A 17575-nucleotide genomic window follows, 5' to 3' on the forward strand; every position below is an offset into this window, starting at 1 on the left:
TGGCTGATTTCAAGCTACTAGGGTGACTCCCCCACTGGTCGCAGGGCTGGGAGGAGAGGCAGTCTCCTACCATTATGCAGGCAGCAGACATTAATAGCATGGATAGATGTACAATGTGGTAAAATAATTAGGGAGGGTCAAATTATGAGTATTTGTTGCCTTTGCTTTTAATTTAACTTACTCAGTTAGATGTTCTTGATTTCATCTTTGTTGTTCAGTCACTCAGTCATGTCTGACTCTTTGCAACCCCATGGACTATAGCATCCCAGGCTTCCATGTCCTTCACTATCTCCTGGAGTTTACTCAAACTCATGTCTATTGAGTCCAACCATCTCATCCTCTTTCGCCCCCTTCCTCCTCATGCCCTCAATCATTCCCAGCATCAGGGTCTTTTCCAGTGAGTCGGCTCTCTGAATCAGATGGCCAAAGTATTGGAGCTTCAGCTTCAGCATCAGTCCTCCCACTGAATATTCAGGGTTGATTTCCTTTAGGATTGACTGGTTTGGTCTCCTTGCTGTCCAAGGGACTCTTGAATCTTCTCCAACACCACAGATTTCATCTTTAACGATTCTTTAACAACTGACCCACAAAATTTCTGAAAGTATGACAGCCTGCTCTCACAGGCTGGGTTGAAGCCAGTTCCTGCATCCTGGGCACGAGGGTCTTGTTTGCTAGGTAAGAAAGTCTGAATCCCTTTTTCATGACTGTGAGTGGTGTCTGAAGACACCCAAAAGCCCTTGTTAATTTCTGGTAGCTGGTAGAAAGGAGCCATCATCTCTTCATTATTGACTGCACAGGATCGCCACCTAGTGGTGGAAGGAGATAGTCTGGGTTGAAGGCTGAGTCTGTCCAACCAAGCCAGGAAAATGGCTGTTCTGACTGATTTGTGTGATGGTTTCCAGGTCCATACTGCAGTGAGTAAAGAGCCAGTGATCACCCCATCAGGGCAGGTGTCCTGTGTTCCGTGGTAGGTCTGACAGTAGAGATCTTAAAAGCACTGTGGAAAGCCGTCTTAGAATTAGGAAAAGGACCTGGGCCATTGCAGAATTCCCTCTTTTTAACCCATGAAGACAGATCCCTAAAGATGTGAAGTGATGGATCCAAGTCATGTACCAGCCAGTGTCAGAACTGGGCCTCCAACCCAGTACACTGACTACGATTCAAGCCACAGTCCCTTCTACTACTGCAGGACGTGCAGATTGAGGCCTCACAGTCTTCCTGGGCCTGACACCAGGTCCAGGGATTACCGTGGCGAGAACAGCCACCCCTGTCCCCTGTGCATCCACCCCCTGCTCGGAGCAGGCACAGGCTACCAGAGGATGCTGCCAGGGTCTGAAACAAGATTCAAGGCTGAGCAGGAATTAGCAGTGTTCTGTGTGGGCTGGGAAGCATGGGGCCAGAAAAATCAGTGTGGCTGGAGTTCTGGGAGCCTGCTGCATATGCATCATGCCATTCGCTGATGAAGCCAGCAGGAAATTCCAGGAACCCACGTCAGTGATCTCGTGGGAGTGTTGTGAGGCTAAATGAAGCAACATTTGAAAATGCCCAGCATGGTATCTTGCCCAGAGCTCCAGGCAGGGGTTCCCAGACCACACCCCTCTGTTGACACAAGGAGGAGGACATGGTTAGATATGAGAATGAGGCAAAAGTGACCGGAGAGGAGGAGGGCTTACTTGGCGAAGGTGCTGCCCTACTGGACATTTGTCCCCTTTCCTGGTTGCAGAGGACATATAAACAGGAAAGAGCCAGACAGTGGTGACCTTGGGATTGCCTAAACAGCCCCTTTCCTAATGAAGAATGCTGAGCTGTTCTCCACCCCCATGTCCATTCCCCATCAAACACACCCCACCTCATCGATACTGCTGCTCCCCAGCAAACAGTGCCCCATTTCAGAGCTGCCTGGATTCTCCCCCTCGCAACTGTGGAGCACTGTGAGCCCCATTCAGCCAAGGGATACACGACCAGATGACTTTACGCTGCATGTTAACCGTTGTCCAGGGCCTGGGACAATCAAGCCAATGTCCACTGTACACAGGAACCCAATGCCCCAGTAATCCCTGAGGTTTTACTTTGACTTATTCTGAGAAAGTAGGCTCTGATGGCTTGGAATCAAAGACCACACAGTGTCTGTGTTCACACAGGTGTTTAAATGGTCCTCCATCCCCTCCTCCACTGTGTCCCAGTTCCTGGGTGGGACACCCAGCAGCTGCTTGTACACAAGCTGGCTGAGCTAACTCTCGGTATCAAGAGTGCACTGCAGAGCCCAGGGGGGCCCATACAATTTACTTATTTTAAAAATATTTTTTATGCCAGTATCTTTTAAAGAAATATTTATGTACAGCTGTACTGGGTCTTTGTTGCTGTGCGGGCTTTCTCTAGTTGCGGCAAGCAGGGGCTGTTCTCTAGTTGCCACGGGCAGGCTTCTCTTTGCAGTGGCTTCACTTGTTGTGGAGCACCGACTCTGGGGTGTGAGGGCTTCAGTAGTCATGGAGCACAGACTCCAGAGCACAGGCTTAGTAGTTGTGGCACTCTGGCTCAGCTGCCCAGCGGCATGTGGGATCTTCTCCGACCAGGAATCAAACCCGTGTCCCCTGCATTGCAAGGCAGATTCTTAACCCCTGGACCACGAGGGAAGCCCCTTACTGTTTTGGTTTTTGAATCAGCTTTCTTGAGATATAATTTACATACCATAACATCAACCCATTCAAAATACAGTTCACCAGCTTTTAGTACAGTCAGGGGTATGCAACCATCATCATAATCTAATTTAGGAAGATTTGTGTTATCCCAAAAGGAAACCTTCTTCTCCTTAGCAGTAATTCCTCCCTCCCCTGGCCCTCAGCAACCACTAATCTACTTTCTGTCAGTATAGGTTAGTCTTTTCTGGACATTTCATGTGAATAGAATCATCCTTCTTTTGTTAAATTTATTCCTAAGTAATATTCTCTTTGTGTATTGTAACTGAAATTGTCTTCTCAGTTCCTTTTCTAGATTGTTCATTGCTAGTTCATAGAAATATAGCTGATTTTTGTATATTGATCTGTGTTCTATAGTCTTTCTGAATCTTTTTATTCTAATAGTATTTTTTAGCGTATTCCTTGGTCTCTTCTATGTGCAAGCTCATCTCATCTGCAAATTGAGGTATTCTTCACTTCTTTTCCAATCTGTATGCCTTTCATTTTTCTTGACTAATTGCCCTGGCTATAGCGCCTCCAGTGCAAATTGATGAGCTGACATCTCTGTTTTGTTCCTGATCTTAGGCGGGGAAGTATATTTATCACCAGCAAACAGGATGTAGACTAGGAGTATGTGGACAGGGGTCCTAAACCCAGCCAGGGCTCAGACCACATGGAGAGAGGTAGGAAGATGCTAGTGTGGCCTGCAGCGGGATGAGAGGCTGGGAGCAAGTGGGGCCACGCCTGGCAGGGACTTTGTAAGCCAAGGGCAGGGGGAAGCTTTTGGAAGGATCATCAGTGGAGTGAAGTAAACTAATAACACACTGAACTGATGTTCAGGGAGCCTTGAAAGAAAGCAACTGGCAGGAATGACATGAAGGGGAGAGCTGGGTGACCTCAGTCAAAGCTGGAGGCAGGTGGGCCGAGGAGCAAGGAGGGAGACTCCTGGGAAGGCTGCAGGCAGGCTGGCCCTTCTTTTCATAGAGTCATCCAGCTTTGCCTCTACGCTAAGAGGGCTCCCTGCCCAGAGAATGCACCCAAGTCCCAGTACTCTTGGGCTCCAGACACCCCAACAACCTGCATTAATGGTGGTAGGTTTCTCCCCATGGACAAAAAAGAGGCCAGCTCTCCATCTATGAATATTTGGTGAGTGTATGTGTGTGCACGTGTGTGCATAAGCGCACATACCCTCCCAACTCGACTCCCTGGAAGTGCCAGACTGCAGGCTTCCTCCCTCCCGGGGTGTTCTAAATGCACACCCCCACCCCCCCACCCCACCCCCTCCATTCCTTGTTGCTGGGAAATCAGATGACTTCTGGTATCCAGGCTAATGGCTCTTATTAACCAAATGCTGACACATCTCTAATATATAGGTTACTTAATTAAAAACCTGCTTATCTAGCCAGCCTGCTTTTTCAAGCAGGCAATGGGGATTTCCAATTGACTAGGAAGGAAATGATGTCATGCTAACCATCTATACGATGTCTTTCCTCTTCGATAAAAGTACCTGGTGGGGGTAGGAAGGTAGGCATGGGGGTTGATGTGAGAAGAGTGGAGCCTGAGTTACCTTGGGGTTTGCTCCCTTCTACACAGGGAGTCCCAAGAAGCACTCAAGGAACCCCACCCCTGCTGAGGACAGCTCGCAGCCAGTACCCCCGACCCTCAGCCGCCCCCTTATGATCTGACTTGCTCATCAGCACCCAGTAGCGTCCATTGTCACAGGACCTCAGCGAGGACAGTGAGGCTCTGGCCTTCTCAGAACACGACTCAAAACTGGGTGTGCTTTTTCTCTCCAGAACTCAGGCCCCAGGAAATACCCTCCCTTTTCCTCCACCCTCCCACGGGTATTAACAGGCCCGGCCAGACCTAACAGCCAGCCCCACTGTGTTGAGTTCAGTCCAGCCCCTCTTAGAAGAAGTCTTAAGTTTCTTTCAGAAGCAAATGAACATAGGCTTCACTTTAGTTAGTCTTTAAAGGGGGCATGGGGGTGTTTGCTATATTTGTTTCCTAAATGCATTCTCTAAATGCTTTTGATGAACATATTTAATAAAGTTATTCCAGACATGTTTCAAGATTTCACTAACTAGGACCATGCCTTTGAGACAAGGTATGAATGGTGACTGGAGGAAGCATAGTTTGTAGAAGGAATACATTTAAAGCTAGAAGACATTTAAATACATTTAAAACTGGATTAGGGCCTCAGCACTGGAGATATTTTTGATGATCATCACCAGGTAGAGGAGGTGGTACTGGCATCTGTGGGGTAACGGCAGGGGATGTTATTTAACCCCGCCCCCCCCCACAGGGCACAGGATACCCCCTGCAACAAAGGATCTTAACACCCACAGCATCAGGAGTGCTGATGTTGAGAAATTACTATGGATAAATTTTCTGCACAAGAACATTCATAGCAGCGTTTTTCTGTAATGAAACTGGAATTATCTCAAATGACCATCAACAGTGGACTGGATAAGTAAATGGTGACATATTCATGGAATGGAATAGTAAATATAAAGCCGTGAGAATGAATGAGTCAGAACTACATGCATCAACAGTGTTCATCTCAAAAATGGAGCGAGTGAGGGAATTCTCTGGTGGCCCTGTAGTTAGCACTTGGTGCTTTCACTGCCGTGGCCTGGATTCAGTCCCTGGTCAGGGAACTCAGATCCTGCAAGCTGTGCACCACGGCCAGGGGGGAAAAAATGGAGCCAAGTTATAGCAGTGTGTGATTTTTACAGGTAAACTATGCCTATTGTTTAGGTATACTTATGTGCATGGTAAAACTACAAAGCAAAGCAGAATTATTAATATAAAATGCAAGCTAGGGGTTCATCCTGGGAGGGCCTGCAGTTGAGAAGAGGCACCTGCAGGCTTTTGTGGCAGAGTTCTGGTTTCACAGTTGGGGGTGAGGGGAGTACATACATGACTGTCATATTATCATTTTGATGTGTAAATATGTTTTATAAACTTGTCTCACATATTTCCTTCTAGGCTGGGAACACAGCAACAGCAGCTAATGTTTATGCAGAATTAACCACGTGCTTTTGCACCAGCCTTGTCAGGAAGGGTGTTTTATTCTCCAAGAAAGTTTAGAGATTGACATGTCCTTCTAAGGATGGGGCTAGATTTGAACTTGAGCAGTGTTGGCTCCAGGCGCCAAACCAGCACACACTGCTGCCAGCTCCTGTTGGGTCCCCTCTCACCTGCCTCCACTCTCTCCACAGGGCCCGGAGACAAACAACCAGCCGGCCTCCCCCAGCAGGGGGCAGACCCAAGCCCCAGCCCAAGCCCAAGCCTCAGGTGCCGCAGTGCAAGGCTCTCTATGCCTATGATGCTCAGGACACGGATGAACTCAGCTTCAATGCCAATGACATTATCGATATTATCAAAGAGGGTAAGTGCATGGCTGGCTGGGATAGGCTCAAAGAGCAGACAGTTACAAGGCTATAAAAACTAGATTAAATGTGAAGGGAATTTATGGACTCCTCTAACTGAAATTTGAAGAGGTAGGTCAGACTTCAGGCTGATTGAACTGAAATTAAACTCTAGCTTAATTTTGTAATACTCTGTCAGCTCTGCTCTCCTTTGTATTTCTTCCCTCCTCTGGCTGTTTTTCCTCATGGTAGCAAAAAGACTGCATCAGTTCTAGGCCAACAGATCAAACCACGTCTAAAATCCATTTTACTTCTGAAACTTCTCCTCTTAGCCATTGGATAGAAAGCCTAGGTTTCACTCTGATTGCATGGTCACGTGCCCATTCCTGAATCAGTCTCTGTAGCAAGGCAAATGCTGTAATCCCAAGTGGGCTAGACCTGGCGGGGATTGCCCTAGGAAATGGTGGGTAGGTCTATCCCACCCAGATTTCATGGCCTCTCATACTGAAGGTAGATGGAATGGAAGCTAGGGAGACAACCTGTAACATCCACTATAAAAATGGTCTGGTCTGCGGGCACGGCTGAATACTTTATTAATTTTGTAGAGAAGATACGTTAGCACAAACACTACTGCTTATGGAAGCATGAAAAACAAAAAATCACTCCTAACTTAGGATGTTAGAAAAAGTACCCTGATGGAAATGACATCTGTAGTGAGGGTTGGGCGGGGACAAAGAGAGGAGCCTTGGAGGCTAGAAAGAGCAGGTCATTTTAAGATGAGCTGACACTTGAACCCGGTGAGGAACCCTCAAGGAGATGTCACAGGGGATGAAATGAAGCCAGAGTGGCCTGGTCACGGAAGCCCTGGGTGTCAGGCTTAAGACAAGTTGTCAGGACAGAGCAGAGCCATCCAAGGTGCAGGAGCAGAGCAACAACAGTCCGAGTGGACGGGGGTTCCCCGGCAGGGGCCGCTTTCCTGAAGAGGTGGCCAATTCTCACTCCCAGAATTCTAGGTTCCCAAACCAAAGTCCTTCTAAGCAGCCTCTGGGTGCTATTTTTAATCTCCTTTTAACCACCTGGTTTTCTACTGGTGTTAATATTTTAAGCCATTTAATAGTCTTCAAAAAGTTGAAATAAAAATAAGTATTGAAATGAACTTTTAGTAACACAAACAGGATTTTTATCATCAGTGTTGTTCAGCAAAAATATGGGAAATGACCTAATATCCAGTGACAAGGATTAGTTAAATAAGCTTTGCCATATCCACTCAGTGAACTTAGATGCAAAAATTCTTGTGTTAATGATGCAGAAGTACAGTACATTTATTGAAATGGAAAAATGTTCATGAAGAAAAGGAAAAATTAAAAGGCTGAACTAGTCTCATTTTTGTAAAAATATAAAACACATGGAATAGGAAAATTTTTTTAATGTTTTCAAAAGTAAAAAATGTTGAAGTGTTCCCTTAAGAGTTGAACTTTCTTTTCAGTATTACTTTCTTTTTATTTCTCAATATTTTCAAAGTTTTGTAGAAATAACACAGTGGGTATAATTAAAACAATTATATATTTGTGTAAAATGTAGAGTCCTAAAAGTTATCAAAACATGCTATAAAGTATTGCTTTACTTTAAAGTGTGGTGTGAGTGCAGGAATTGACATACAGATACAAAGGATAGAATAGCATCCAGAAACAGACCCCTGTGTGTATAGGTATTTAATAGATGATAAATATGGCATTTGAAATCGGGAAAGAATAGAGTTACTTTCCATTTTGAAAAGAAAGTTTGCTGTATGCTTCTTATACAAAACAACTATCAGATGAATTAAAGATCTGAAAATATATGACTAAACTATAAAAGTCTTAGAAGGAAACCTAGAATATTATCTCTGGGTGAGAAAAATCTTCCTGTGGAAGATGTCAAACTCAAAAACTATCTAGGATTTAACCTCATAAAAAGGCTACATTGAAACCTATGTGGTGAATAGCACAGGGAAAGTTAAATGATAGAAAACAGACTAGGAAAAAAATGTTTTACATATATAAATAACTCCTCTATGTAAATAATACAAATAATCAAGCCCCAAAGTGGACACAGGCTATTGGGGCAATCAATGCATAGCAGAGCCTCCTATGATGTCAGCAAAGATTAAAATGTGAGAGAATCCACATTCCCTTATCCAAATCCTTTCAGTAAATTGAGGTTCAGAAATCAGAGCTTCTGCAAAGTTAATAATGGAGTATATATACACATCATGTAGTATATATACACATCATGTAGTATATAACACCCCTTCCAGTTCCCAGGGCAACAGCTTAGATCAGCCAGTTTCTGCTGTGGAAACTAAGAGCCTACATGCCCAGTCAAAGACATCATTAACAAGCCTATGTCAGCTCAGGTCAAGTTTGGCCAGCAGATGGGTTATAGAAAACTTTCAATTTTTAGAACTTTCTGGACTTTGTCACTGCAAATTAAGTATGGAGTATAATGTCTGTGTTTAGTCAGGGAAATGGGTACCTTCTTTCACTATTTACTGCTGAAAGAGAGTTTTGGGAAGGAAATTTAACAGTATTTATCAAAATTGTTACTTTGGATTTATATATTAACCCCTCCCCCCAAGGTCAGTTCCAAATAAATTAATACTTACATGCATAAAAGAAATACAGAAGTCCTTGATGTAAGTATAGGACAGTTTTCTTAACAGTGTCAGTGTGGGAAAGGATTTCTAAAAGTGATAGAAAACTAAGACTAAAATAATGTTTTGATTCAACTGCTCAAATATTATGTCAGAGTAAATAAAAATGGGGAGAAGGACATTTGTAACTCATGTGACAGATTCACTAGTATATTAAAAAAACTAATCAACAAGAGGCCAACATGAAATAAAATTAAGCAAATGATATGAATAGTGGGCATATCTATAGAATACAGAAGCTCTTTATATACAGATGTGAAATGATCTTTAGTCTATAGTATTAAGGTTAAAGAGCCTAACACATAGTATGCTATCATTTATATACAAAAGGTTGTTGACTTTTTAGCAAATACTTTATAGACATGAACTATATCTCTGGAAGAAAGGGCAAGAAATAGGTAATACTACTGGCTCAGACGGTAAAGGATCTGCCTGTAATGGGGAGACCTGGGTTCGATCCCTGGGTCAGGAAGATCCCCTGGAGGAGGGCATGGCAACCCACTCCAGTATTCTTGCCTAGAGAATTCCATGGACAGAGGAGCCTGGCGGGCTACAGTCCATAAGGTCACAAAGAGTCAGACACAAATGAGCAACTAACACTCACTATCATTTGTATACAAAAAGGCTGTTTGTTGTTGTTGTTTTTTTTTTTTTTAATAAATACTTGCCTTTATAGACATGAACTATCTCTGGAAGAAAGTGCAAGAAATAGGTAATACTGCTTGCCCTCCAAGAAGGGATCTGGGTGGTTGTATTCACTGTTAATACTTTCATGTGCACTTTCAAAAGTACAAAAGGATAATCTGTCACAAAAAGTAAGCTAGATTTTCTTAAAGGATAATAGAAGGTCCATATTCTTTGCTCCAAGAATCTGTCCTATAGAACTGCTTGCACATGGGCATAAAGATATATGTATGGACATTTACTGCATGAACAGCAAAAAAATAAGAGAATGGCTATACAAATTTTGGTTTACAATGCAGCTGTTTAAAAAATGAGATGCAGTCATGGAAAGATGATTGAGTACTGAAAAGCAAGATGCAGAAGAGTAAGATATAGAATGACCTGTCTAAAATGAATGCGTGTTTATAATCACAGAAAAAGATCTGGAAGAATATATACCAAATACTTATTACTGGTGAGGGACTGGGATTAAGCTGGGAAGTAAGGATGGTGAAGTGGTGCAGATCAGTTCTCCCAGAAAGATGGTGAGGTGGAGTAAGGCGTGTGAAAGGTGAGTCGGGAAAGAAAAGGGGGGGCACAGGATTAGAGTCATCAGACCGCAAGCCGACGTCACAGCCTGCCAGCCCAGCAGCTGGCCTGTCTCACTGGCAGGAAGATCCCACGGGGCCAACCACTAGAGACGGGCAGCAAAACCTCACAACTGGGCAGTGGGTTCTTCTGGAAGGGGGCCTGTGAGGCACATCCGCACGTCTGATTTTCATTAAAAGAACATGAGAAAGAGCATGGGTGGAGCCTGGTCTCCTCTGCCTGTGGGTGCGCTATGGGAGCAGAGGCCCTGACTCACCTTCCCCATCTCCGTGTCCCCGCAGATCCTTCTGGCTGGTGGACGGGGCGACTGCGCGGCAAGCAGGGCCTGTTCCCCAACAACTACGTGACCAAGATCTGAGGCGCGCAGAGACTCCGACGCTAGGGACGAAGGAGCTTCAGGCACACGTGGGAGGGGACGTGTGGGGGCCCCCGTCCAGGCTTCTGCGAGGCCTGGAGCTCCTCGGCCCCGTGCCCGTGGAGGACTTCACAGAGCTGGGTTGGAGACAGGGAGTGTCACTCCACAGGAGCCCAGCAGGGCAAAACAAGCACCCACTAAGATTTATTTATTCTATTTAAACCTGGTGAGAGGACCAGGAGGTCCACGCAGACCTTGCCAGCTCTATCAAAACAGCACCTACTCGCTCACCAGGCCCAGGGGACGGCCCTGGGTGGCCACTGACAAGTGCCTTTAGTTGAAGAGCACATCTCTCTCATCCCTCTCTTGTTACCTGACATGTGCATTCCTCGGCCACCTGCCCTCCGAGGGGACCCAGCTCTCTGCAGGCTCAGGGGGGGGCTTGGCGGGAGCAGGCGCTTCCCATGCAGATGCCAAGGGCCTGCTGGGCCCACAGGTGCATGGGTGCTGCTGATTTTGCCAGGCAGCAGGGCGGTGGCGGGGCTGTGGGCCAGGCTCTCTCTGGGTCTTCAGTTGGTATGTGGCTGGCCCATGTTGGTTTTCGTGTTTAATGCTGTACCTATTATGAGAAGAATCTTTTTTTTTCAAGCTGTACATTTATAAAAAAAAAAAAAATCATATACTGTATATATAAAAATCTCCAGATGGTAGAAACATGTATGAATGTACTAAGCAGTATCCCACTGTACTTACTCTTAAGATAGGTTTTATGACAAGACTCACATCAGGTACTTACAGACACGCACTACTCCTTTCTGACTGTAGAACCATCAGTGTTACTGCTTCCGAGCTCAGTCCCCGCACACCCTCCCAGCCCTCGCCTGTTGGGAGTTCTCCTCTGCCCCCACTCCGTGTCTCCTCCCCTGACCTCCAAAATAAAGGAATCGGTGAACCACCTTGCTGTTTCATGACCTGTGTCTGGGTTGTGTCCACCCCCACAAGAGAAGGTATGTTCAGGTCCTAAACGCCAGCACCTTACTTGGAAATCGGGTCTTCACAGAGGTGACTGAGTTAAAATGGGGTCATCAGCAGGGCCCCTAATCCAGTATAACCACCATCCTGATAAAAAGAGGAGATTTAGACACAGATCAACACAGAGAGAGGGAGAAGATGATCGAAGAGTCAGCCACCTGCAAGCCAAGGGAGAGGGCCTGGAACAGAGCCTCATGGTCCCCAGAGGAGACCAGCCCTGCCAACACCTGCATCGCGGACTTGCAGCCTCCACAATGGTGAGGCAGGAGATTTCTGCTGGTAAGCCACCTGGTCTATGGTACTTAATTAAGGCAGCGCTAGCACCCCGAGACAGTGTTCACTGCAACAGCAGTGAGAAGTTGGAAACAGTGTCATGTCCACCGACAAAGGAATGGCCTCAACCTCTCCTCCTGGTTGCCACAGCCAGTCTTAAGCTCCTGGGAAAGTAGGATTTGATGGCACATCCCTTTTTGTCATTTTGGGGTCTCCAAGTCGAAAGGAAAAAAATTATCGGGGATTATAAATTAGGGGGGAAATGTATTTGAATTTGGGGCAAATAATTCTGTTCTACTTCAAGAGCAGACAGCAAATATCATTTGCTAACAAATAATGTTTAAAGTATATTTCAGTTCAATTTTGTGACCACTTAAGAAAGGAAAAGAAAGCCGTAACGTGATGACATAAGGAAAGGTAATTCTGCTGACACTAATAGTTTCTGTATTTCACAAGGGACTTTCAATTTCACTCACTGGGACTCACTGAAGAGCAGGAGGAAGGAGACAGGAGAGCATCAGACTCCCCACAGCCCCAAGGCCATGCCGCTTCCTTAGGAGCAGGACCGTCCAGGTGGCCTTTGGTGTCACCATGAGCCCCCAACTCCCCCACGAGGCTGGGCCTGGGGCTCATGGTGACTGACACCGAAGTCCGGGGCCGGGCTCCAGGAATTTGGGCGTTGCCTGAATCGGTGACAGCATTGATGTTTCTAGGTAAAGACTTAAATACAGGTTTCTCTCCTCTGTGGATCCAGCCAGGCCTGCCATTGTTTCTTTTTTTTTTTTCTTTTTTTTTTTTTTTATTAGTTGGAGGCTAATTACTTCACAACATTTCAGTGGGTTTTGTCATACATTGATATGAATCAGCCATAGAGTCACACATATTCCCCATCCCGATCCCCCCTCCCACCTGCCATTGTTTAGACAGACATGAGGCTAGTACAGGAATCACTTAACCAGGGAGAACCTGGAGAGGGTGAAGGGCCATCCCTGCCTCCTAGAGCTTGTCATCCTGTTTAGGAGAAGGGGCCTGTGTGTATAGCATTAGAAACCATTACATTATGAAAAGGTGACAGATCCCTTCAGCTGATGATACAAAGTAACCGAGAACCAGAGAAGCAAGCTTGAACTTGGACCCTAGGGCAGAGGTGTTCAGACTGGTAGTGGACCAGCAGTTCCCAAACCCTTTGGCCTCAGAACTCCTTTACACACTTCTATACTATTAATGACCTCCAAGAGCTCTGCTTTTGTGGATTGCAGTCATCAGTGTTTACCATACTAGAAATTCAAAGTGAGAACATTTTAACACCAGTGAACACGCACATTCCATCATCACATGTCACATAGCCTCTGGAAGATTCCACCATAAACTACTGACAGAATGAACAGTAGAAAAATGTTTTAGGAATGTATTAGGAAGAGTTTTTGGTCTCATGGCCACGTTTTGAGAACCACAGAGGGGTACGTGCTAATAAGCAGAGGATGCCACAGGCAGGGAGAATGCCTGGCTTCCTGAAAACATTATGCAAAGGGTCAACTTTGCAATGTTGGGGAAAGCAAGACTGACACCCATGAAGAGGGCAAAGCTGAGTCTTCCTTATGAGCTTGCTCCCCTATCAACAGGGATGCAACCACCCATACCCGCCTCCCCCCATCACATCTGACCCGTCACCAAGTCTGCCCCACAAAGGCAGTAAGGGATGAGGAGTACAGTTTTCCCATTTAAAGGACATTCCCTCCAAAGTGCACATATCCCCTCCACTCATGTTCTGCTGGCCAGAACTTAGTCCTATGGCCTCAGATGCAGGGGTTGGGAGTCCTGCTGGGGACAGCCTCTGCCCAGAGCAGCTGGCCCAGCACTGAGAGCTCACTCACAGCCATGCCTCCTTCCAGGGAGAGATGCTCACAAGCACAAGTGAGGGACAGCATGGCTGTGCACCCACAGAACTTAAGTCTCCAGGCTCGCTGCAGAGCAGGACGTGTACACAACCCAAATCCTTTCCCACATGACTCCCCTTAAGCTCCACAGACCTGTGTGCTGCTGGGCAGGCCCAGCTTGTCCTGCCTCTGGTACAGGTGATTTCCTGGGTGGTTTCATTGGAGAGTTCTGGGAGCAAAGTCCAGGTGTGGGAGCAGAGCATGCACAGTATATCTTTGGTGGAGGACCTTACAACTTCATTGGATCCCTCACCTTTGTGGTCAAGAGAATGGGAGCCTCTCTGCCCCCATCCCTCCTTGTTTTATCTCCCAAGCCTTGCCAGTCTCACTTTTACTCCTCCCGGCTCATCTTGATGCCTTCCCCTCCCAGTGTACGGGACTACCTACCCTGCTAGCCAGCATGTCCTAACCTAAAATGAGCACTTTGCAAATGAGAAAGTGCAAGGACAATGCCCAACTAGAACCAGCCACCATTGGAACCCTGATCTGACCCCAAGTTCTATGCTTTTAGTCTTTGTCTTCAATTAAACAAATATTAAGATGCTTGATGGTCTATTAATATCTTTCAAATCTTTCAAAATCTTTTCAATATCTTTCAAAAATCAGAAACCTAAAAACAAAACCTTACAAATATGACTCAGAGCCTAGAAACAAACCCACACACCTACTGTCAATTAATCTTTGACAAAGGAGGCAAGAATATACAATGGGGAAAAGACAGTCTCTTCCCCAAGTGGTGCTGGGAAAGCAGGACAGCTACATGTAAATCAATGAAGTTAGAACACTCCCTCACACCATACACAAAAATAAACTCAAAATAGTTTACATACTTAAATATTAGACATAACACCATAAAGCTCCTAGAAAAGAACATAGGCAAAACATTCACTGACATAAATTGTACTGATGTTTTCTTAGGTCAGTCTCCCAAGGTGGTAGAAATAAAAGCAAAAATAAATGGGACCTAGTCAAACACAAGCTTTTGTACAACAAAGGAAACCACACACACACACACACACACACACACACACACAAAGACAGCCTACAGGATGGGAGAAAGTATTTGCAAACAATGCAGTCATAAATGGGACCTAGTCAAACACAAGCTTTTGTACAACAAAGGAAACCACACACACACACACACACACACACACACACACAGACAGCCTACAGGATGGGAGAAAGTATTTGCAAACAATGCAGTCATAAATGGGACCTAGTCAAACACAAGCTTTTGTACAACAAAGGAAACCACACACACACACACACAAAGACAGCCTACAGGATGGGAGAAAGTATTTGCAAACAATGCAGTCAATAAGGGCCTAATTTCCAAAATATACAAACAGCTCATACAACTCAACAAAAAAACAACCCAATCAAAAAATGGGCAGAAGACCTTAGTAGACATTTCTCAGTGTCTAGATGGCCAACAGGCACATGAAAAGATGCTGAACACCACTAGTTATAAGAGAAATGCAAATCAAAACTATTCAATAAAATAAAGTACCACCTCACATCAGTGATTAGAATGGCCACCATTAAAAACTCTACAAACAACAAATGCTACAGAGGATGTGGAGAAAAGGGAACCCTACTACACTGTTGGTGAGAATGTAGATTGGTACAGCCATTTTGAGAAACAGTATGGAGTTTCCCCAGAAAACTAGAGTTTGATCCAGCAATCCCCCTCCTGCACGTATATCCAGACAAAACTATAATTCAAAGAGATACATGCACCCCTATGTTCATAACAGCACTGTTCACAATAGCCAAGATGTGGAAATAATCTGACAGATGAATGGATAAACCAGATGTGGTACATATATATAATGGAATACTACTAAGCCAAAAAAAAAAAAAAACACAAAATGATGCCATTTATAGCAACTTGGTGCAACAAGAGATTATTGTGCTAAGAGACACTCAAACGTGGAATCTAAATATGACACAGATAAACCTATTTATGAAACAGAAACAGACTCACGGACATAGAGCACATACTTGTGGTTGCTAAGGGGGAGAGGCTTGGGGAAGGGATGGGCTGGGAGGGTGGGATTGGCAGATGTAAGCTATTATATATATATATATACACAACAAGGTCCTACTGTATAACACAGAACTACATTTAATATCCTATGAGAAACCATAACTGAAAAGAATATTAAAAAAAGAATATCAATATATGTATAACTGAATCACCTTGCTGTACAGAAATTAATACAACATTGTAAAATAAAAAAAATGTTTTAAAGAGCTATGTACAATATATCTTTGAATGCCCAGAGTCCGTCTCTTTACAAGACCATCAACCCTCTTAAACTAACAGCCACTAACATTTGAGCACCTCCAAATATGTGCTTGATACACTTAGTACAACACTGTGAGGCAGATACCTTTTTTTCTGGCCACACCATGGCAAAACATGGGATCTTAATTTCGCTGATCAGGGATGGAACCCACACCCCCTGCATTGGATGCTGGACCACCAGGGAAGCCTCCAGGTAGATGCTCGTATCCCCATTTTACAGACACATAAACAAGCACAGAGGTCACACAGCTGCAAGTACACTTTCACCCAAGCAACCCAGCTTTTCAAATACTGGGGTTCCATCATCTTGTTGTCTAATTTCAGTTTTTATGATATTTTGATTTCTACTTTTACAGCTTATTTCACATTTATAACACTTCAGTTTTAGGTGCCTGGTTGGCACATGAATATCTTAAAAGGTTTTTGGTTGTTTCTTTTTTAAGACATCCTGGAAGTATGAATTTCCTGAGTCAGGGTATTTTATTATTTAACTAAGCAAAATATGTAATAAAGAAGTTCTAAAACGTCTTTAGAATACGCCTATAAAAACCCATCCTTTCTTGATGAGAAGTTGGAGATCAAGCGTCCCCGGGAAATAACTGCTTTTCAAAGCCAGGAAATCTCCTTCTCATGGTCTCACTTCGTCACCATTCACACTGGTGACTAAGTGGGTCTAAGGCTGCCATGGGAACAAGCGTCACAAATTCAACAACAGATATTTATAAAACTTTATACTAAGACACAACATATAAAGACACCCAGTTCCTCTCAATGCTCAAGACTTACAGGTTTACTGTCAGGCAGCCTGGCCTCCCCAGGGACAGGGGTGAGGCCTCTGCGGAGTCAGACAGCCCCCCCGTGTCAGGGCAGTCGCACGCCATAGCTGAGCACAGAGCCAGGCACCTATTGACCTCAGAGCTGCAGGAGGCAGCTTTTAACACATTCTAGGTTGAGGAAACCGCATTAAATGAGCTTACTGCAAAGCTTCTGAGTCTTTATGAATCTTATATGAGTTTGCAATGTTTCCCAAATGTATCTAACTCCTGTCCCTCAGAAAACCAATTACCATCTTGTTGAACAGGTAGTTTAGGAAGCCGTTGCTATAAGAGACTTTTTTCTTTTTCAGGTTAGTGGTTGGAGACTGAGAATGTACTCCCTCTTAGAAAACAGTATTAAATGTAATCAAATGCCCACCAAAGGGAAAAAAAAGTAAACCATAATGTAGTTAGAACAAACGAAAAAGCATCCTAAGTTTCACCTTTAACAGGATGTCACAGGCCTGCTTCCTTTTTCCAGCTGTGGCCCCTTGGCACTGCTATTCCTGGTCTCAACCCGTGCCTTCGAGTGAAACACATTAAGAGGGTTACTTCTGGAAGCCATCACCCTAGTGGGCCAGGTGCTCCTGTACAGAAATCAGAGGATAGATAAGTATGATCTTGAAAGAGAATGTCCATTTGAATCAGTTCTAATGAGATGGATGAAACTGGAGCCCATTATACAGAGTGAGGTGAGCCAGAGGGATAAAGAACATTACAGTATACTAACACATATATACGGAATTTAGAAAGATGGTAACGATGGCCCTATATGCAGGGCAGAAGAAGAGACGCAGAAGTACAGAACAGACTTTTGAACTCTGTGGGAGAAGGGGAGG

The 17575-nt window shown here is 44.7% G+C and overlaps 1 protein-coding gene across 1 annotated transcript in view; it reads left to right on the plus strand.

Annotated features, from left to right (window-relative positions):
* Positions 1 to 11114, plus strand: part of MYO1E (myosin IE) — a 211836-nt gene extending 200722 nt beyond the window's left edge. Inside the window, 2 exon segments of the mRNA XM_065942033.1 lie at positions 5900 to 6069; positions 10295 to 11114. Of these exon segments, the coding sequence (XP_065798105.1) occupies positions 5900 to 6069; positions 10295 to 10371 (247 nt within the window). The 3' untranslated portion in view covers positions 10372 to 11114.
* Positions 11115 to 17575: the final 6461 nt, after the last annotated feature.

This window comes from Muntiacus reevesi, chromosome 7, assembly GCF_963930625.1.
Source record: "Muntiacus reevesi chromosome 7, mMunRee1.1, whole genome shotgun sequence".
Taxonomy (NCBI): Eukaryota; Metazoa; Chordata; class Mammalia; order Artiodactyla; family Cervidae; genus Muntiacus; species Muntiacus reevesi.